This window comes from Ovis aries, chromosome 2 (genome assembly GCF_016772045.2).
Source record: "Ovis aries strain OAR_USU_Benz2616 breed Rambouillet chromosome 2, ARS-UI_Ramb_v3.0, whole genome shotgun sequence".
NCBI lineage: Eukaryota > Metazoa > Chordata > Mammalia > Artiodactyla > Bovidae > Ovis > Ovis aries.
Window position 1 is genome coordinate 71,515,236 of NC_056055.1, and position 22,321 is coordinate 71,537,556.

The following is a 22,321-nucleotide window of genomic DNA, read 5'->3' on the forward strand; positions in this document are numbered from 1 at the left end:
CACACACATATATACCTGTGTCACTTTGCTATACAGAAGGAATTGATATAAGATTGTAAATCAACTATACTTTCATTAAAAAAATTTTTTTAAGAATTTGGGCCTCAAATAAGATACAGAAACATTCTAGTGCCAGACAATTGAGTACATTACAAGCTGGAGTAGAGAGGCAGGACTGAAGAGAAGCACACACAGAGAGAGTGGACATCCCCACTGGCTCAACAGTTGAGAGGCAGCAAGGACAGGGAGAACTTGAGGAGTGGGGCAGGCAAGCCCTGGAGTTCCCCTCTCTGGCTCTTTGCATTCTTACGACACTGCTGAGCAAAGGCATTTCTATGCAACAGTGTGAGTGCTGCTGTTTCACTAGTCATAAGCTGTGTGGTGTTTCGGATTCTGCAAATCATTCAGGATGGCCATATGACATCCTAGGTTTAACTGACTGGCTTTGGGCATACTGTAGTGGTAGCACACCCATGAAGCAAGTAAATCTTCCTATTTCTGCAATACAAACAGTGTGATTTCCTGCTCATAATATCTTCTGTTTCTTAGGGTTCCCCCAGACACATTTTGAGGCCTTAGTTTGCTGCCAGGTGTCACACACAGTTCTAAAGATCACAGAGCTACTACTCTTCTAATGCACAGAACCTGCTGATGTAATCATCTGAATAAGCATTTGCGCAAAGTGGACAAACACTGGGCCCTCTAGACCACTGAGAGACATTTCTGCAGGATCTTCAGTTCAGTTCAGTTTAGTCGCTCAGTCGTGTCCGATTCTTTGTGACCCCATGAATCGTAGCACGCCAGGCCTCCCTGTCCATCACCATCTCCCGGACTTCACTCAGACTCACATCCATCAAGTCCGTGATGCCATCCAGCCATCTCATCCTCTGTCATCCCCTTCTCCTCCTGCCTACAATCCCTCCCAGCATCAGAGTCTTTTCCAATGAGTCAGCTCTTCGCATGAGGTGGCCAAAGTACTGGAGTTTCAGCTTCAGCATCATTCCTTCCAAAGAAATCCCAGGGTTGATCTTCAGAATGGACTGGTTGGATCTCCTTGCAGTCCAAGGGACTCTCAAGACTCTTCTCCAACACCACAGTTCAAAAGCATCAATTCTTCGGTGCTCAGCCTTCTTCACAGTCCAACTCTCACATCCATATATGACTACTGGAAGAACCACAGCCTTGACTAGACAGAACTTAGCCAGCAAAGTAATGTCTCTGCTTTTGAATATACTATCTAGGTTGGTCATAACTTTTCTTCCAAGGAGCAAGTGTCTTTCAAATTCATGGCCGCAGTCACCATCTGCAGTGATTTTGGAGCCCCAAAAGAATAAAGTCTGACATTGTTTCCACTGTTTCCCCATCTATTTCCCATGAAGTGATGGGACCAGATGCCATGTTCTTCGTTTTCTGAATGTTGAGTTTTAAGCCAACTTTTTCACTCTCCTCTTTCACTTTCATCAAGAGGCTTTTTGGCTCCTCTTCACTTTCTGCCATAAGGGTGGTGTCATCTGCATATCTGAGGTTATTGATATTTCTCCAGGCAATCCTGATTCCAGTTTTTCTTCCAGTCCAGCGTTTCTCATGATGTACTCTGCATAGAAGTTAAATAAGCAGGGTGACAATATACAGCCTTGATGTACTCCTTTTCCTATTTGGAACCAGTCTGTTGTTCCATGTCCAGTTCTAACTGTTGCTTCCTGACCTGCATACAGATTTCTCAAGAGGCAGGTTAGGTGGTCTGGTATTCCTATCTCTTTCAGAATGACAACCTGTAAACCTGGGAGACTCTCCGAAATATTCTGTTACAGAGTGTATCCTTACTCTTAACTTACTAGGCACTCAGATTTTTTTTAAAAAAGATTATGCTTAGCATTTATTTGTTGAATCAACTCCAACAAATACATCCTTTTGTAACAAGATACAAGAAATCAGGTAGGCAGTAGTCAACTGTGCTTACTGAAGCATGAACATTTCATAGCTACTTCTGGTTCAAGACATCATTAAATAATGTGTTAAATGTAAATCTGGAACACAGCATTTGGGATGCAAATGCGTAAGTTAAAATGTTTCCTGGGCTTAAGAAAACTGTGGATTTGGGATTTTAAGCCATTAGGGGAGACTGAACCTAGACTAGTTTCGATGTTTTTAAAAAATCAGTTCAATAAATTATCTTAAACTAAATGTGCAGATAATCACTACACAGATCAAGAAACAGAATGTTGTTAGCATCACACAACCTTGCTCTTTTCTAATTGCAAGTGTTTCTGTAACCAAGCAGTACCCCACGACGCCTTCCTGGGGCAGACCCCTTCTCCATATGCTCTGCTTTATCTCCTCGCTGAAGTACCTAGGTAATCGCATCTCATGCACATTTCCTGAGTTGTCTTATTGATGTGAAAACTACCACCAAATGGGAGAAATGAACTAGTTGATGACCATGAACGTGCAGTCCCCAGACCTACTAGCATCAAAAGATCTATGGTGTTAACCCCTGTGACACTGCCCTGTTACCTCACCATCAGCCAATCAGAACTGTAATGAGCTGATCACATAACCTAGACCCCATTCACCACCCCCACCTTGCTTTTGAAAATGTTTTCCTGAAATACATCAGGGAGCTCTGGTGTTCTGAGCACTAGCTGTCCTGGACTCCTCGTTTGGTGCCCTGAAATAAATGCTGCATTTCTCCATAATCTAGTGTCAGTAGACTGGCCTTGCTGCATACAGGCCAGCGGACCCAAGTTTGGGTTTTCTCCTCTCCAAAGGTATAAACTCTAGTAAGCAGCTTCCTGGCTTTGAACTTTATAGATGAAATCATGTAACATGTAGTCCTTCATGTCTTCTTGTTTCCACGGAATGTTTGTGAAATTTATCAAGTTAATTGTACTCTGTTTAATTCACTAACATATGGTACTCCTTACATAAATAACCTGTAATGTCTTTATCCATTCTATATTTGAAGGAAATGGGTTGTTTTCAGTTTGGTAAGATTATGAGTCATTTCTTTAGTTCAGAAAGATGAAAAATTTTTTCTTTTTCCATAATTTAAAAAACAGTTCCTCTACTTAATACACATAGTGAAGTGTTCTGAGAATATGTCGGTATGTTCAACTGGCTACAGTTAAAATGACAGTGATGTAATGATATGTTAACATAAGTGCTTAGTGTTGTATTTGTAACTCTTATTCCAAGTTTAACTTTAGGATGACCACTTGGGGTATAAAATATTTACTTGCCCCAAATGCCTTTGCAATTAATATGACCATTGCTGAGGGAAAGTTTCCAAATAATCAACTATCATTTTGCTGGGTAATCTATTTGCCAAATTATTCAGGAATTTTCTCAAGTGTTGATTTCTCTGCCTATAAAATGGTAAATAGTCCTAGATCAAACATAAGATGCCTTTAAAACAATTTTTTTCAACTAATTTGTTTCCCAAGATTTGATTCAGAGTTTTTGAAGGAATTATAAATTGGTTTCGGCTTTCACAGAGTTCAGCAATGTGTTCCAAAAATAGTTTTACCATTTTAGGCTTTTGGAAATGTGTGTAGAGAATGTGTTTATAGGAAAAATGGGATAAATGCACAGACAAAATGCGCAAGAGGCTTTCGTAAGAATTATTTGTAATGGCAGAAACCATGAACCTTAAAACTGTATAAACATTAGGGACAATGAATTAAGGTATTCAATTCAAACAAGTTATTTATTAAATAATTCACCACAAGGACTTCCCTGGTGGTCCAGGGTAAAGAATCAGCCTGCCAATGCAGGGGGCACAGGTTCGATCCCTGGTCTGGGAGGATCCCACATGCCAGGGGGCAGCTAAGCCCATGCACAACTGCTGAGCCCAGGAGCCTAGAATCAGCAAGCTGCAACCACTGAAGGCCAGGCGCCTAGAGCCTGTGCTCCAACAAGAGAAGCCACTGCAAAAAGAAGGCGCAGCAACAAAAGGAAGAACGACCCCTGCTCATCGCAATTAGAGAAAGCCCGCTCGCTGCAAGAACCAACGCAGCCTACATTACTTAGTTAATTATAAAATATGCCAAGTACCACGCTACACAGAGAATTCTGCAGTGATCAAGACAGAGAGGTTCCTGAGGATTAAATTCCTAACTCACCTCTCCCATAGACATAGGGAATCTACAGCTACAGATGGAACAAATTTCCTCTAATAAAACCCTAAAGGCTGCCTGAGCAACTGCGACATGTTGACTAAACCAGGAACATAAATACATTAAACTGGGTAGGAGAGACTGGGACACAACCTCACCTTAAACTTCATGCCCAACCCCAACCCCACAATCAGAAGAGAACTCAAAATCCAGAACCACTGCCTGAGGAGCCAGGCTGCCCAACTTTTAATACCTTCGCCTCACAGACAAGCCCTTAAAATATCTAAACCATTTGAAAACCAACAGGAGACCCACAAGGCTCTAGCAAAACTGACGAGGGCTCCTAAAGGGCTGGAGCACCCAGACTCACCGCCCCGGCTCCGTGCAGACTTGAAGTGAACGAGGCTTCTTTGCTTCTATTACAAGCGGCGTGGAGCGTTTGGCCCACCTACCTGGGAACTACCGGCATCCTCTGGGACAGAAGGTAGGCACCATCCCCTCGCTCCAGCGCGACTTTTTTGTTTCTTTTGGGGTAGCTCTTTCTCTTTCTTCCTGGCCGGTGCCCTCTTCCTTTGCTGCACTCCTGAGCCGGTATTACTAGAAGGAAACTTTCACACCTGTCTGGTGCCTGGGTTTGGTGGCTGCGCACTGGGGACAGGGCTCAGTCACGTGACTGGGGGCGGATGGGGGACTTGCAGTCCTAGACACCACAGGACTGGAACAATGGCGAGACAGTCGCGCTGGGGGCACCGCCCCCAGGGCACTGCACCGACAGCCGACTGAGAGAAACCCCAGACTTTCCTAGAAGGAGCCCGTTTGCTGGTCTAGGAGCTCTGGCCTAGGGGCACCCTTCCTGCCTCAGGGAACAGGCTGGTGATCCCAGGCTTTGAGCTGTGTCTCCCTGCCTCTCTCCAGTTCACCAGTATCACTGGTCTGGCGCCTCATTTTGTAGAGAACCTCAGATTTCCAAGAGACACCAAGTCCAAAAAAAAAAAAAAAAAAAAAAAGAGGTTAAAAACTGTGAACTCCTATTTCTTTGTACAAAGGGTGAATTTTCCTGAGTGTAAATACATAATTCAAAAAAGAAGAAAAATTGAGGCAGGGTATCTTAAGTGTATTAAAATGAATTTTAATAAACTGTTTCAATCTAAGCAAGAAACTTGGGTGCCAAATATCAATGTGAAGTGACACAAAACAAACACATTATGAACATCCAAAAATCTGGATTTACAATGGGCATGTTGACAGCTTTTGAAATTAAACAGCACTCAATCACTAATTTTCTTTGAGGGTAAGATTTGTACCCTGCTGGGCTTATAATTTTGTTTTCTCTTTTTGTGCTGTTCATGTGTAAATATTGCCAATTTCATTTGACACAAACAAGGAAAACAACTTAATTTTGTTTCTAAGCTAGTGAATGACAGACACCCTAGATGAGGCAGTGTAATATATGCTTCTTGGCAATGATATGAGGTGTGTGAATGTTTGGGGGTGGGGGAGGGAATCAAGCCATTTCAAATGTATTTGTAACAAGGAAACAAATTTATTGATTTTAAAAGACAAGACACCATTTTGTTTTGAAAAACACAAGGAAGCTAGCCTGAGTTCAAGTCTGAAATATTCAGAAAAATCCTACTAATATCTTTAGTATGTTCCAGTCATTTGTTTAAACAACACACTAAAAGTTAATATATATTTTTATAATTATAAAAGTTCCCCAGTTATTGTACAGTACACAATACAAATCGCCCACAAACTATTATTTAGCTCCTGCCAATTTTGAGAGGACATGATATACTAAAAGATTTAGCATTTCTCACAAAAATCACATCAGGAAATACGTATTTACAAAATCAAATACATTATACAAAAAACCATCACATGTTATTCGGTAAAGATGTTTTTAAATAATTAAAAAGTTTATTCAACTGTAGTCCAAAACTGGAAAAGAACATTACATTATCTCACACATACAATCTCTACAAAAGTTGCTTACCTCATTTACATAATATATTCAGTCGATTGTAAAATAAATGTTCAAATATCTCCTAGTGTTACTATGTTTCTGTGCTTGTGGGACTGAATAATGTAATCTGCCACTTACTAAGTGAAATTTAAATGATGGCACTTAAAAAAAAATACAATATTTTAAAAAAACACAATGAAATAAGTTTTACCTAGAAGGTACGAAAGCCCTGAGTGATAGTAGAATTACTGATTGGTAAGCACTACAATTAACCTAATTAAAAGTTTACCACCCCAGGCACAAATTTCCAAGTTTTCTCAAGGCACTCACTTATAGTTTCTGTAACCAACGCATTGGTCACCACCATAGGTCCCAATTGATGATGGAGATGAGAAAAAAATTTGCTTTGGTACAAAAGATGCTTTTTAAACGAATAAAATTCAATACCTCTGTTACTGGGTCATTTAAAATTGTGTTTAGCAGGTTAAAACAAGGCAAGTATTTATTCAAAAGTATTAATTCATTCAAGGAAAAATTTACTTGGTTATCAACAGTCAATGGGAGTTTTCACTTTTTCTTTTCCTCCCCAGAATCATAATCCCTCTAATAAAGACTTGTCCTCATTACTGAGCTACATAAAAACAATCCTTACCAAAGATTTCATTACTCAGGGCTTCCAATCCCAACATCATAATTCATTTAAAAAAAAACAAAGGAAAGAAGTGGAGGGGAGGGGAAAGGATCAAATACCAGAACCAAATACGAGACAAAATACATCTTTGAAAATAGGACATATTACCAATTACTTCAAACCAAAAGAAAAAAAAAAAAAAAGAAATCCTAGGCAGTCACTTTGTAAGTGGCTTTTACTATTTAAGTAAAATTGGTAAACTAAACTCAGGTCTACTGGCACATAAAATCACTAGCAGCAATGATCAAGGCATGCAAACTTAGAAGCATTTACAGTAAATCATCATGAAGAATTCAAAAGAAGAGAGTTAAATTAAAACCCTTTGAGTATTGCATGTTAACACATGAGTAATTTGCATGGTTTGACTTCCTAAACTGCCTAAAAAAAGCAACGTTTACGGCAAACTTGCACTATGCTATGGATGTCCTTTCACCAGACATCAGAATAGGTTACACTCTTTATGAGCGCCTGGCTAGCGCAGCACAAGCACATCTGCAGATGATACGGCTCTCAAGTTCCCTTGAGCAGGGGACAAAGGGGGCCCAGTGCACGCAGAGAGGCCCTTGAACAAAGTCAGCAACTGTGTAAGCACACTGGCATTTACAGATACCAGAAGCAGTAGTCATAGCATCTCCTGACAGATGAGCTTAAAATCAAGTGCCATTCTATCTATATATAATTATTTTGACAAAGTATTAAAGTTTTGGAGCATAGATAAAATTATGCCCTACATGAAATTCCCAAACAATATTTTATGAGAGATCTAACTCCAAATAGCTTACCTGCCCCCATAGTTCAGCTTTTCTTTATCCACTCGCTTCTAAGGCTTCACTTACAACTGTACTTTCTAAAGCTAAATAAACGAGATCTTTTGTTCTGTTTGGGGAAAAAAAATGTAACCCTTTCTTTATCATACCTTTTAAAGGCAATCTAGGTACTTTCAATGTGCAGAGATCAGTAATGACATAGGTCTACAGGCCCATGTATTTGTCCTCCTTTTCTAGAGTAATGATGTGATGCTAGAAAAGTTGATTTTTTATTTTCTGTAAACAGTACACTTCCTTAGATGGCAGTGAATATTTGGGAATAAATATATCAAGCCCTCTTGAAGAAAATTAAGAGTTGTATATAAAATGTAAGTGTTCAGCATGGAAACACTTTATCTTCCTACCCCCCCTTTAAAAAAACAGCATAATTAGACATTTGGATATAGAGTATATTTTACCGGTCTAAGTCTAAATAAATGATCTGAAAGGCTTTTGTCCCCCATTGTATATCTTACAATGCTCAAAGGGTTAATACAAGGCATTACATTAAAGGGGTTTTCTAATGCTAGAACTAAGCACTGAATTAATGCTTCTATTCCAGTTTTTAAAAATCACCAAACTTGCAGAAATACTAGGATTCCATTAATTGATTTGTTCTAACCACACACATGGAGGTTGATCTGATCTAGTGACAAGCCTAATTTTCAGTAGCACTGCATGTCAACCCCTCTCCCCCATGTTCTGGTGTGATTCATACAAATCATAAACTCTAACTTTAGTTTTTTGATGATTATTATTTTTCTCACCAGGAATTTGGAGGAGGGGAGGTTATAACAAAGGTCAATTTATTGTAATATAACCACTGCCTCAAATTGTACACAAAGGTGACTTGCCAAAGTTTTTTACTTTCTACTTGTGTCCACACAAGGAGGACCAACATCACAGTGACCTATACTTTTTTACACTAATGTTTCAAGCACAGCATTATTTTAGACATTTCAAATACATCTGAAGAATTTTTCAATTTGAAAATGCATCACAATTTGCACTTCTAGAGAGTGCGTTCATGTAAAAAGTTTCATGATTATGGTTATGAAACCATATTCAGTCCTGAATGACTTTGACAGCATTCTACAAGAACGTGTTCATTTTTACATGTCTACTACAAATCAAAGGCAGTCAATGATGCACACTACTAATTTTAGGTATGCAGTGTTAAAAATCATTTTCTAAAATTTACTTTTGTTTTTAAAGTACACCATCTAAAGAGAGGTGCATGAACCGTGCTATACAGTACAAGAAAAAGCACAAAAAGGAAAGCAGATTTCTGAAAAGGCAGTAAGACTTATACAGTCAGTCCAAACATAGTTTGGATGAGAATCCTGAAAAAGTGACCAGCCATTTGATATCCAGAGAAAACATTTTAAATTGGGTCCTGTGTTCCAAGGAGATATTTCAGCCATTTCATCCCATTGTTCACTGGCTTTGTGAATGCAAATCTTTTGGGTATGATTCTCAAATTGTATCTGAAGGTCAAACTATACCCATGATACTCAATACTACTACATGCAAATATCTTTTTAGAAACTTAAAAATAGCCAACATGTCCTCCTCACATTTTTCCTCACCGAAAATCTAGCACTGGGTCTATATAGATACTTTCATGACTAGTATTTTATTACAATGTCAAGAAATATTAAGAGGTCCTTAAAATGTGTACTTTCACTCATCAGTAAATCTACTCCGAGAGTGTTACTGTCATAACATTATTTAGAAAAGATAATCGTTTCTGTGAATTAAAAAATGAAAAAAAATTCAATGTTTGCTCCAATTTGCTCAACTGTATAAATTACACTTTTATTTTCTAATAATATTTCACAATTCAAAGTCAAAATTGTTTAAGCTGTGTGTGTCTTTCTGTGGATTACAGATAACTGGAAATAGCAGAGACCACAGATGTTATTTTATCTATTGGTCAGAACTGCCTACCCTAGTCACAAAGAATCAGTGTTCCTGTGTTCATAAAAGACATTAGAATATTGTAATATTTATTGAAATGTAATAATATTTGATTCCTCTCATCTGTCCTAATTTAGAACAAACCGTGAACAACTGGAAGAGATGTTGAATCCTGGAGGGTACCCAATCCCTAAATTCCATCAATCTAAATTTGCCCATTATTTATCAGATTCCTCTCACGACACAAATATATCCAACATTAAACAATGATAATAAATATTGAAAATCATTCAATAAACAAGATGAAACCAGTAAATACATTTGGTCCAATATAGATATAATATAGTTCTGGGGGTGGTGAACGGGAAAGTGAAAAAATTCAGAAAGGAGGGTCATAATGAAGAATGATTTTTTTCTTTTTAGATTTTAATTTTACCTGTAAACCTTTTCTAATGCACAATGAAGTAGATACACATCTTTGCAGCTTTAAGGTGTTTTGTTTGTTTGCCTTTGTGTGTGTGTGATAGTGCAAATTCATTGCCTTTTGGGGAGGAAAAAGGGGAATGATCATTTAAATGATATTTAAAGAAGGTGATGCTAGGATGCTAGTGAAGACTTTCAAATATGTGAGTTGTATGATATAATTTTTAAATTATATCTAAATCTTTAAACTTAAGAAGCTTTGTTGATCTTAGTTATTTGAGTACTCTAAGGCAATCAGGTAACAGCAGCTGAAATGTACTACGTGTTACCCAATAAGCCATTTGGTATTTTCAGTTTAACAGATTAGATTGGCTCACTCTCTCCTTCCCACCCCCAACCCCAACCCTAATAAAACTGAGAAGATAAACCTCTTGAGTTTAACATAGGCCTCATTAATAATCTGTAAATCATTTTGTGCTTTCCCTTTTTTTGGCTCTGTGTATTTGTATACTATTTATTTTTGCTAATTAGCTTTTTTAGAACTATTTAAATAAATGGATGTGCCTGTTCCTTTTGTTAATAATTTGAGTGCTTAAAAGAACCTCACTTTTCACATAAATTAAAATTGGGATGGGTGTATCCTCTCTGGGATCTCACCTTCTGACTTTGTAGCTGACTCCTGCCCATGGACACTCCTGTGTGCATGGGCACACAGACACTGAGACACACAGAGAAACATTTAGACTGAAAAGATGCACTTCAATAAGTACCTGCTTATTTTGTTAATTTTCTTAAATTATAACTAGATAAGAATGGTCTAAAACATATATGATTTTATGTAACAAAATTGGTAATTAAAAATAGCCTGCTACTCCACAACAGCAATCTGATCCTTAATCTTTAAGCAATGTGATTTGTAATCAAGTAATCTTCAGCTCTAGGAACAAAAATAAATTCATGGTCACTCAAAGAGGGGAAGTGATTTTTGTCTTTTTGTTTTGCTTAGCTTTCCCTAAATTTCTTTGAAGAACATGTTACCTGTCCTCACTTCGGCAATCTGAAAATGACAGGCACACCTTGTCAAATGGATTGAAAAGGAATTCACATGAACAAAATAAGCCTTACTAAACCTTAGCTTCAGTTCTGTTTTAAGGCACCATGTAATAGCCGAGGTACGATGATCCCTGATGTACATTCTTCAATGGCACTGGTCCACCCAGCCACCTATCCAAATCCGACAGAATTGGAGATAAGCAGCAGTGCGGTGTGCCAGTTACACTGCCTTCAGGTTCTGTTTAAAATTTAAATCCACGTACTTTAGAAACCAGGAAATATTTTTGAAGGAAATAACGATATGCAGGTTGCTACATTCCTTGCATTCTATAAATTTTCTTTTACAATAGCAGCACATTGAACTACTATTAGGAAAAAGACCTGGAATAAAAGAAAGTCATCCAAATGGAATGGTTTCCTGTATGTCCAGCTCAGCATAAGTAGCGTGTACACTTAAAAAAAAAAAAAAAAGAAGTCAAGTCATTTTTTTCAGCTTCAGTATCTAACTACAACAGCCCCACTCAACAGCAGAATGCATCTGTGCAGTGGTCCCAAATACAGAATCAGTAGTCTTTAAACAGAGGAATTGGTATGCAAATAACAGTTAAAATTCAATGTTTAACGGAAGCTTGCATTAACATGGTTTAATAATTATGTACACAAATTATGTACTTATTAGCATAATCTCTTGCCATTCTGTCATTTACTCTGAACTGATAAATGCACAGCTCAATTTTTCTTCAGAGAAAAATAGATGACCTTCCCAACCCTCTAGCACTATAATAAAAATGCTTTGTATTCTCTCTCCGTACTCCAAAATGTTATCAAAATAGTGTCTTGTGGTTCTGTCCGATGAAAAGCACCTTTCAAAAGCAACTTTGATGCATCTGCTGCCAAATGTGCATGCCTCCAGTGTAAATCAAAGAAATCATTTCTTTTGATATTTCACAGAAGTGCATCTAATTAAAAACTTACACATGAAATCATACACCAAGACTAACAATCAACAATAAAATATTTTAAGCTACAAAAATGTAAATTACTTTTTAATTATAAGAAAACAAAAACACTGACATTAAGTGTTGTAAAAATCCTTCTTGACACCCAAAACTAAGGGAAAAAAACTCATTATTAAGAGGCAAATAATTTTGTTTATGTTAAAAAAAAAAGACCTGGCAAAATACATACACCCATTCCATTTCACAACTCTGAAAAGGTAATGTTCAGCACAGATAGTATTTGACAACAGTCGACCTTCAGGCTTATCAAAATTTCAACTTAAGCCCAATATCAACAGGGTTAATGTTAGCTGGAAAAATACACTTTAATATCCTTTAGACTGCAGTGTAGGTATTTCCTGTAGCGCTGCACTGTCTGATAGTCTGAGTACTTGTGACGATGTGCTCGCTGTGAATTGGATTCAGGAGGCTTGGCTGCACGCCACTCTCGAGAACGGGCTGCATGCAACCCACTGGAAATGCCTGGTTCAGCTCCGTTTTCTCTCTTTTGGCTTGAGGTTCTGAAGAGTCATCTAATTCCTCATCCATTTCACTTTCCACTTCACTGCCTTCATCTGCACAAACAAATAATACCAAGACTAGTACTAGAAGACAAACTGGAAAAGAGCAATCCACACATGCTTTAGAAACACTTTAATATAGTACATTAGGAAATCAACTCCTTAGCCCTTCTTGGAGGACAAAGCTTGTGGGTTTTCCTTTCAATGGATTCTACCTGTGTCAGCGCCCTATTCTTTCAAACACAGCAAAGGTACTTTATTCTTGACCTGTTTGTGGCTCCTACCTTTAATAAAAGTTCTTCTAAGAAGACCTTTGGAGTTTCCTAAAGTTTTTAAAGAGTAGCATAACTTGTGTCATTTTAAAGTAGGCACTTTGGTACACTATGCTGGTTTGTAGGGAATGTTGAGCTGAAAAATGCTAACTTAAAAAAAAAAAAGGGAGAAAGAAAAGATTACAGTTTCCTCTGAAGATCTACACTAGATATAAATTCCATCTGTGCTGATGTTAATACAGATAGGAACTATGTTGATTCACAAAATAACTACAGCATATATAAGCAGGGGCTGTGTACACACCTTCTGTGCACATGAATGTTGTTGATCACAATATTAATTAGATCCTTAACTTTCCTTACAAAACATTATGAAGACTGAGGCACAGTATCAGATTTAAAAAGCACAATGAATTTCCTTCCTAGCAACACTGACAGTCTCTGTTAATAGCTGGTATTCATTTCTGGAAATTAGGTGTAGTAAGTAGTCACTATTACCTCCAAATTTTAACACATTCTATATTAACTAAAACATTGTTATAATGGAATACTGTTTAATTTTTTCCAGCATGTGCTATTAAATTTCAAAAGCACAGCAGAGAAAGAAAATGGTCACACACAGCTTTACCACTGTGTAAGATTCTCCTCAGAGGAGTGGAGAGAATGCCTCTTCATGAGCGCTAAGTTTTAAACAGCTAGGGATATATTTCTGCTTGAGAAATCTTTTTATTGTAAATTCGCTGATGGTGCAGTGGTTAAGATCTGCACTTTCACTGCTGGGGGCCTGGGTTTGATCCGTGGTTGGGAAACTAAGATCCCACAAGCTGTGAAGTGCAGTCGGAAAAAAACCTCTTTTTCATTTCATCTTCAATATGTTTTATTGTTTACCTTTCCCCCACAAAAAAGCCCACATATAATTACACCAAAACCTCATTTATAAATAAAATAAATATATACTTACTCTTAGATATTTTTACTTTTTATGGTGACTTGTATTAACAGAATTAGATCTCCATTACATTTTGTGGCATGTTAACGTATGAGTGTGTAACTGCTCCTGCTGCTGCTAAGTTGCTTCAGTCATGTACAACTCGGTGCGACCCCAGAGACGGCAGCCCACCAGGCTCCCCTGTCCCTGGGATTCTCCAGGCAAGAACACTGGAGTGGGTTGCCATCTCCTTCTCCAATGCATGAAAGTGAAAAGTGAAAGTTAAGAGGCTCAGTTGTGTCCGACTCTTCACGACCTCCTGGACTGCAGCCTACCAGCCTCCTCCGTCCATGGGATTTTCAAGGCAAGAGTACTGGAGTAGGGTGCCATTGCCTTAACTGAAAAAGTCAGTTGGACTCTTTCTAAAAGGTGTTGAGGCTAGTTTTGCCCTTTGAGGGCACATCTGCAGAAGTTCTCAACATAAATGGGCTCCTTGACTTTTCTCCTTTTCCTATCAACTGGTGCAAAGATGGCTCCAGAGAGAAATGATGAAGAATAACAGAGCCTCCATATGTGGCTGTGCAGGTTGAACAGTGTGTGGCTGCCAGGAGCAACATTTCTGGGAATGCTGGGTGATTAAAAAGGTTGATACTAGGTATATCGACTAGAAATGGTATCTGTACTGCATTAAACAATATACAGAGAAGGTCTCTTAGAGGAGGCAAGATATCCTGGCTTACCTACTTATCCAGTTACCTTTTGCCTCTGGAAAATAGACTTGATGATAACACTGCACTTTGTCAGAACATATCCAAAGGTCTGGAGGGCTGCAGCAGAGGACTACATTCCATAGACATTTGCTTCAATAAGAGGATCTGGTGGTTTAGATGGTAAAGAATCAGCCTGCAATGCAGGAGACCCATTGATCCCTAGGTTGATCCTTCGGTTGGGGAGATCCCCTGGAGAAGGGACTGGCTACCTATTCCAGTATTCTAGCCTGCAGAATCCCACGGACGGAGGAGCCTGGTGAGCTATAGTCCATGGGGTCCCAAAGAGTTGGACACGACTGAGCAAGTAATACTTTGATTTTCATGATACCTTTGTGGTTATATATATATATATGTATATAGCAACAAAAGTAGGTCTGGAAGGGTCCTCTCATTAAATTCTTAATGTTTAAAATCAGAAGTGTCTTAGGCTTTTGACTATGAAGTTTTCACTTTCTATACTTTCTACTTCTCTGCATTATTTGAAATCTTTCTACAGAGCTAATATTACTTCCATTATCTGGAAAAAATTAAATTCTCATACTATGTCAAAGAACCCACAAAAATTTCTTAAAAGATTTCACATTCAAGCCTTAGGTTCTGAATATGCTAGTGGGGTTATGTCTCAAGAAGCATCCAGTTGGGAGTGAATGGGACCAGCAGAGCCACCCAGCAAAGAGAGGGTGAGTCACACTGCTTCTTGGCTCCATCTCCACCAACTTTCCTGTGACTAGAAAATAGTGCCAAAATAATAAATGACGCAGAAGTAAAATAAAAAAATAATCATTTCAAGCAGGTGGGCAAGTGGAGAGAGAGTAGGATGTCCTGAAACAGGCAATGGGGCAAAGGACAGAACAAACTCTCATGTTTGAGGCCACCCTGCTTCAGGCCCACTCATGAGTGACAGGGCTCTTTTGGACAGGCTACACAGGAGCACAAAAGCAAGCCCTTTCTCTAGTTCCCATAGACAGTTTACGCTTAGAGACTAAAGATAAAATTCAAGTCTTTATAGAAAGACTTCTATAAAATTCAAGATATTTCCTAGGAACTTACTTGAAGTTGTGGGAATTTGGAACAAAAGAACAAAAACTAGGTGTCACTGAAGTTTATTAAAGACTTTGGTTCAACACTTGACAAAGAAGACTGGCTGCCAGCCAGTGTCTGGCCCAGAAGCAACATTCCTAGGACACCTCCAGGTACCCTGGATGAAATCCCTGAATCTGAATTAGGAGGCTTTATCAGTGCATCATCAGGGATGTCTTAATGTTGTACCTGGGTTTCAACAGCTACTTTTCCTGCTCTGAAATGACAAACTGGCCTCATCATTGATTTACTTTTCGGATGTTTCATCAGTTAATCCTAAATAATATATATTTGCAGCTATTTTATAGGGGCTATCATTTTCTACTTTTCCTGTTTTGCTATTATTGAGCTATTATGTGTATTATTAAAATGGGAATTGAAGTGTACATGGTTGATAAATAGTGACAGGAGTTTAATGTGGGAGTGATATTGATTCACATAGGACTTTCCCGGCACATAACTGTCTCCCACCACCGGGAAGGCTCGGAAGCTGAACACTGAGGACCCTGGTACCGAATGCTGCAGAGAACAGCACAGCACCTTGCGTGTAGATTTCCTACATCCTTCCTCACGCCTCAGCTTCCCCGCTGGCTCTGTCCTGCAAGGGCTAACAGCATAGTTCTTCCCAATCTTCATACACTTTGACTCCAAAACTCAATTCCTTAAACCTCAAGATGTCTTCACTTTGTGTGTGTGTGTGTGTGTCTGTGTGAGTGTGTTTTAAGAAAGGTGTACTTAGGTGTACTTTCTACAGTGCTTACTTATTAGAAATTTTACATTAAAATAAAATCTGAGTTAGAATTTTTTTTCAGGAGTGTTTGTGTTTTCTATTCCAACCTCATTTTCCCTTGAGCCCTTCTCTTTTTACTCTGGTGTCATAGGTTGTGAGTTTCTTCAGAATTATATGTTGGGTTGTCATATTAGAATGGCAACGCTAATATGAAAATTCAAGAAGTATATATGTTACTCCCCCAATACTGATTGTGCTTTTATAGTAAACTTCACTATCTCTGAGTTCCCTTTCTACTGAAAAGTATGAATTAGTGACTTGGGTAGGCTGAGGAATCTTTTTCTTGCCGAGTGGGCCTTGAATAAAAATATTTGACCCAATTTTATCACTTTTCTCCAGGACTTCGATGAAGGCCAGAAAGAATTTCTTGTTACTTATAATCAACTGCAGGCAAAAAGTCAAGAAGAGTTTAAACTGCATTTAAATTCAATTTTTGCTCTTAATATACATAACATAAGGAAAGCACAGAACTGGAGAAATAGTGAAGCATTTCAAAAGACACAACTGTCACATTCATCAAGGATTCTATGCCATTTCCACAAAATGGAAATGTATGTGTACATATATTTTATATATGTACATATACTGCATTTTCCTCTGAGAACTTCTTACTCAAAAAAAGTCCTTAAAAATGTACATTATTTTCAGTTCTTACCTTTATCCAGATTTCCAGGAGACACAGCATTTAAATCACCAAACTGCAAAACAATAGTCATTTATGCAACAGTTACTACCAGGTGGAATAAAATAATATTCTAAGAGACTGTAGAAAAACACCACAATATGACTTTTAAAAACTGTAAACTAGTGACCATTTTGATCTCTAACTACATGGGTCACCTAATTTTCCAATCAAACCTGTCGAATTTGAACAGTTTAAATTGTGTCACAATTTAGCTGTCTTAGCCTCTTCACAAAAGGATAACAATTTTCTCTGCCTTCCATGCTCCATTTTGCTTTTCATTAGTTGAACTCAGCAGTGAAGAAATAGGGGCCTGGCTGACCTGGATGAAGATGGATGTGGTAGAATAGATTTGGAAACGCTCTGATGAAGCAGGATGCATCAGCTCCACCCCTGTTAATTCCAAGAGTCCACCTGGAGTCTACATTACAGAAATGTGGTCCAGCCACATGTTTGAACTCCGCTTTTGGAGTTTTTATTAGTAGAAGTGAAAAACAATAGGAGCCCCAACAACTGAGAGTATTTATTTTTATGAAACCTTGGAGACTTCTTATAATTTGATCTTTTTATTTACTAAGATACAGGGTCCCAAAGTAAAAAAGAAAGGCATTGTTACGAATGCAACAAAAAAGGCCTTAAAACAATATGGAACAATTAATATTATTCAGCTTAGGCTTTAATTTCTACCTTGGTTCAAAAGCTTAATGATATTTTTACAGTGAAAAATACACTTTGAGATTCTCAGGATGAACAAAGATGGATACACTGAAAAACCCTGAAGAGCAGAGGTAGCGAAGCTAATCAGGAAAAGCTGAAGTGAAGTCTCATAGCACCTGCTTTTCAAATGGTAAACATTACTGTTTTGAAAGCTGAAGATTCAGAATAAGTCATAAGTAGAAATTCAGACTTCTCAAAAAGCTTAGAAAGGGTAAGAGAGAAATTCTACTTACATTTGGAAGTTTGCTTATAAAAAGTTCCATGATAGTATTTTTTTCACCTACAAAGTATGTCTACAAAGTAATAAAACTAATCTTATTTTGCAAATATACACACATTATTAGTTTTTACCTAGACATGTATTATTCTTCACAGTAGCTACCTTAGCAGCCTCTACATTTATCCCAAGTTTTAAGATTCCGGAATTCCTCTTTGATAATTGATGTCAAGAGTTAGTTTATGTATCATTCAAGAAAGCCCATCTTGTTGTTTTTACATCAAACAACCACCCCAAATACTCTGCATTTTCTTCACTGTGTTTGATCTAAGATGATTTTTGATTAGTCATCAAAGTCAAATGTATCTCTACCACAATTCTGGGTATCCAAAATAATGTGTCATCTTGCTCTTTATTATTTCTTAGCAGGTTCAGAGGCAGTTTTAAAAAACAGCATTCCACAACATTGTAAGCCATGAGGTTATTAATGGAACAAACGTGTAGCCTCCCTAGGTGACTGCTTTGAAAGGGACAAGCCCTCCTGGATGCATAACTCTCAGCATGTTTGTTTGAAAGACTGCCCCATCGCCTTACATTTATATCCCTTAGGCAGTAAACACAAAATCATAAGTACTGAACTGTTGTTTTTAAGTTGTTCCTGTTCACATGGCTCAGAACCTTATGCTAGTCTAAATAAACACCACAGTTTAAATTATATAGGATTTCTTGAACTAAAGAATAGAAGTACTAAAAATCACAACAGGATTTTCTTTACCTATTTTTGGTATTATTTAAATATTTTAGGACTATAAATAGAGAATGCTCAAAGCTGAAAGGTCAATACATTATTTCTATTTGACATACAAAATTAGAGTTTTATTTCTTGCAAATGAGTACTTAACAACACTTAGGACCCCATACTGGAAACAAGTTGGCACTGATGAATCTAAGTATACTTCTATACCTATAAAAAGTGAACACACCATTTGTTTTTGATAAATCCTGAGAAGTTTTTTGAAACGAAATTATTCCTGCTACTGGTGATCAATAATACTATGCAGAGTGGCTAAAACCAAACTCTGGACACATGTGAAAATTTTTCCTCAAAATAAACACTGCTTTTTAGTTGCTACTTAACTGAAAATATAACATCTTAATATAGATATTTTTCTTGAAAATTTCTGCTTAATTTGAATGAATGTATCTGATTACTGGGCTTCCCTGGTGGCTGCAGATAGTAAATCTGTCTGCAGTGCAGGAGACTCAGGTTCCCAGGTGGCGCTAGGGGTATAGAGCCCACCTGCCAATGCAGGAAACACACGCACGGGGGGTTCGATCCCTGTGTCGGGAAGACCTCCTGGAAGAGGGCATGGCACACACTAGTATGCTTGCTTGGAGAATCCCATGGACAAAGGAGCCTGGCAGGCTACAGTCCATAGGGTCGCAGAGTCAGACACGACTAAAGCGACGACTTAGCATGCACGCACACACATCTGATTACTCAGGATGATAAAAATAAAAACCCAAACAACTGAAATTTCTGTGATTGTTATGCTCATTAGTAAATAAATATTTGCACATTCAATGCTGCAGGCTTGTGACCACGTACTGTGGGGGACAATTTACCAATAGTAATAATAATCTCTGAGACACTGCCAATGCCTCTAGGTGTCTCTGGGATTAATTACAAAGTTAATCCCAGGGTAGATTTAAAATAAAAATCTTGTGAATAAGAGATTTTAATATCTTTATATAGTGCAAGGTAAAGGTTTTTATATGCATTTTATGGGTGAGGAAACAATATACATATATTAAGGAAAAAAATCACTTTAATCTTATAGATAGACTAAGATTAGAAAAATCAGTTCATTCACTCAGGATTCCAAAAATATTTACTAAGAGCTTACTATGTGCTAGACACTCTGCCGGCCAGTTCTAGTCAGGTTAGTCTGGAAATACTCCCTCTTTCTGAAGGTGAATATCAAAATTTGCTTACGTTGGAAAGGACAGGTGGTTTAGCCAAAAATGAAGGCCGCCTGGGAAACCTTCAGGAAGGTTTTAAAAGTATAGGGTTATTAGAAAGGGAAATCAGTTGCAGGGGGAGTTCGACTGAGCAGTGGGTAAAGTAGCAGGAAGGGACGGGAGGCAGGGAAGACTGAGGTGGGCATAAGGAAGACAGAATCCCAGATGGGAGAGAGACCACATGGACCTAAATGAGGCCAGCACAAACCGGAAAGAGTAGAGGAGGAGAGACATGATACAGATGAAAAAATGGAGGTTGGCAAGAAGGTCCAGAGATCAGTGTAAGCTTACGCTTCAGAAATCAGAAGAACTGTTACTGTTTTCTAATTTCCCTTGCTGCACAGGGGACCGGAGGGGACTGCTATTCACTGAGGTGACATCTTAACAATTTATAAAGTACTGTCATGGTTTAGTAGGTGGTTGGTTTCCTCTCAAATATAAGGATGCCAAATATCACCTTCTCTATGTCACTTCCTCAGAGAGCCTTTTCCTCACAACCTTACGTAAGTATCACTGCCTCACAAAACGGAGAAGGCAATGGCATCCCACTCCAGTACTCTTGCCTAGAAAATCCATGGATGGAGGAGCCTGGTAGGCTGCAGTCCATGGGGTTGCTAAGAGTCGGACACGACTGAGCGACTTCACTTTCACTTTTCACTTTCATGCATTGGAGATGGAAATGGCAACCCACTCCAGTGTTCTTGCCTGGAGAATCCCAAGGACGGCAGAGCCTGGTGGGCTGCCGTCTATGGGGTTACACAGAGTTGGACACGACTGAAGCAACTTAGCAGCAGCAGCAGCAGCATCACAAAAAAAGTTTATGAATTTGGCAAGGTAAGGAGCTTAATCTTACAGCTATTGAAAACACATTAATCTGTTTAACAATATATAGGAAATATGATGGTGTTAGACCACCATATTTCCTAAATATAGCATTGAGTATGCAATATTGAGACCAGATATTCTGACCATCAGTTTAGGAAGGGAGGGAGTTAGGGATCAGCAGGGAGAGATGGAAAGGGGGAGAAGGTCAAAGAGAGAGAATGTTCCATACGAGGAGGAGAGAATATAAATTAAGGGACTTAACATGTGCGCTGGGGTAGAAAGCATATGGCCTTGTATGTACAAAGGAATTAAAATTGTCAGCCATATAGATAAATAGGGGACATTCTAAAGCAGAAACTGAATGGGATGCAGAGAAAGCATATCTGTTATTTTTAGAAAGACAGACTTCTTAACCTTAGAAACTGTTTCCTCCAGGCCTTACAAGGGGTCATAATAATGAGCATGCTCCTAGACAAGAGCAGACTGAAAAATGTGTGGTCAAGGCAGCCAACAGGTGTCTGCTAGACCATGAGTTCACAACGAGTAGTAATGGCCAGGAAGTATAAGTGGGAGACTTGTCAGCACAGCCAGTGTGACCACAGGCAGCATCCTTGGGAGCGACCCTGAGTATGACCCTGACTTGTGGCCACGCAGCTGAGAAGGGGTTCATCACAGGACTGTGATGCACAAGAACAGGCACCAAGAGAGGAAGCAGGCTTGGCCCAGGAGAACGCAGCCCACAGATCTACTCCAGAGCCACTACCTGTCAGATCCAGCAGCAGCGAACTTTCCACAGGCAGGGAGGTAAGCTGTGTATTCTAATAGCTGGAAACTGAAGCAGGCAGAGTATGCCAGGGGGCCCAGACAGCAAGCTGGGGAGGCTCCACGGGAGCCCACAAAACAGAGACTAGGGACAGAAGGAAGGTGTCCAAAGCCTGAGACAAAGACCTCACTCACTGGGATGCTGGAAGAGTTTACCCCATCCTGGGGAGGGAGGATTCATCAGGAATCATGACATCATCTGGGCAACCAGGGAAAATCTGCAAGGTATGTTAATGTTCCATTTGGGAAAACTGTGTGTTCCTTGGCCATTTTTTCACTCTAGAAGTAGACTTTTCTATGTATTTCCAAATAGCTTTACTGAAGCCTGCAAAGATGGGTAAGATTTCTGCTAGTCTGCTTCATGCCAAGGAAAATTCTGCCAAATATTCACTGTTGGTTCTACCCTTTCAGGCTAGCTGGCTATCCTGGCAACTTGTGCTGTTGGCTACTCTATACCCAGGTAGCTTATTTTTATCATGATTCTGACTCCTCAGGATTTTTTCCCTTCTGCACCCTAGGGACACAGTAACTTATCTGCCTTTATATGGTTTCAAAATCTCTAAGAAATTAAACAAACTACTATAGTAGTTTGTAGCAGCATAGTAGCTCAGACAGTAAAGAATCTGCCTGCAATGCAGGAGACCTGGGTTCGACTCCGGGGTGGGGAAGATCCCCTGGAGAAGGAAATGGCAAGCCACTCCAG

General features: G+C 38.8%; 1 protein-coding gene across 7 annotated transcripts in view; it reads right to left on the minus strand.

Annotated features, from left to right (window-relative positions):
- Positions 1-5,638: 5,638 nt before the first annotated feature.
- The window catches only part of RFX3 (regulatory factor X3), a 343,496-nt gene continuing 326,813 nt past the window's right edge, over positions 5,639-22,321 (minus strand). For all 7 annotated transcript variants that reach the window (XM_060409419.1, XM_042243406.1, XM_042243408.2 and 4 more), the window contains 2 exons: positions 16,989-17,031; positions 5,639-12,547 (listed from right to left, as the gene is read on the minus strand). In XM_060409419.1, coding sequence (XP_060265402.1) covers positions 12,309-12,547; positions 16,989-17,031 — 282 coding nt within the window. In that variant the 3' untranslated portion in view covers positions 5,639-12,308. The remainder of the gene's footprint in view (positions 12,548-16,988; positions 17,032-22,321) is intronic.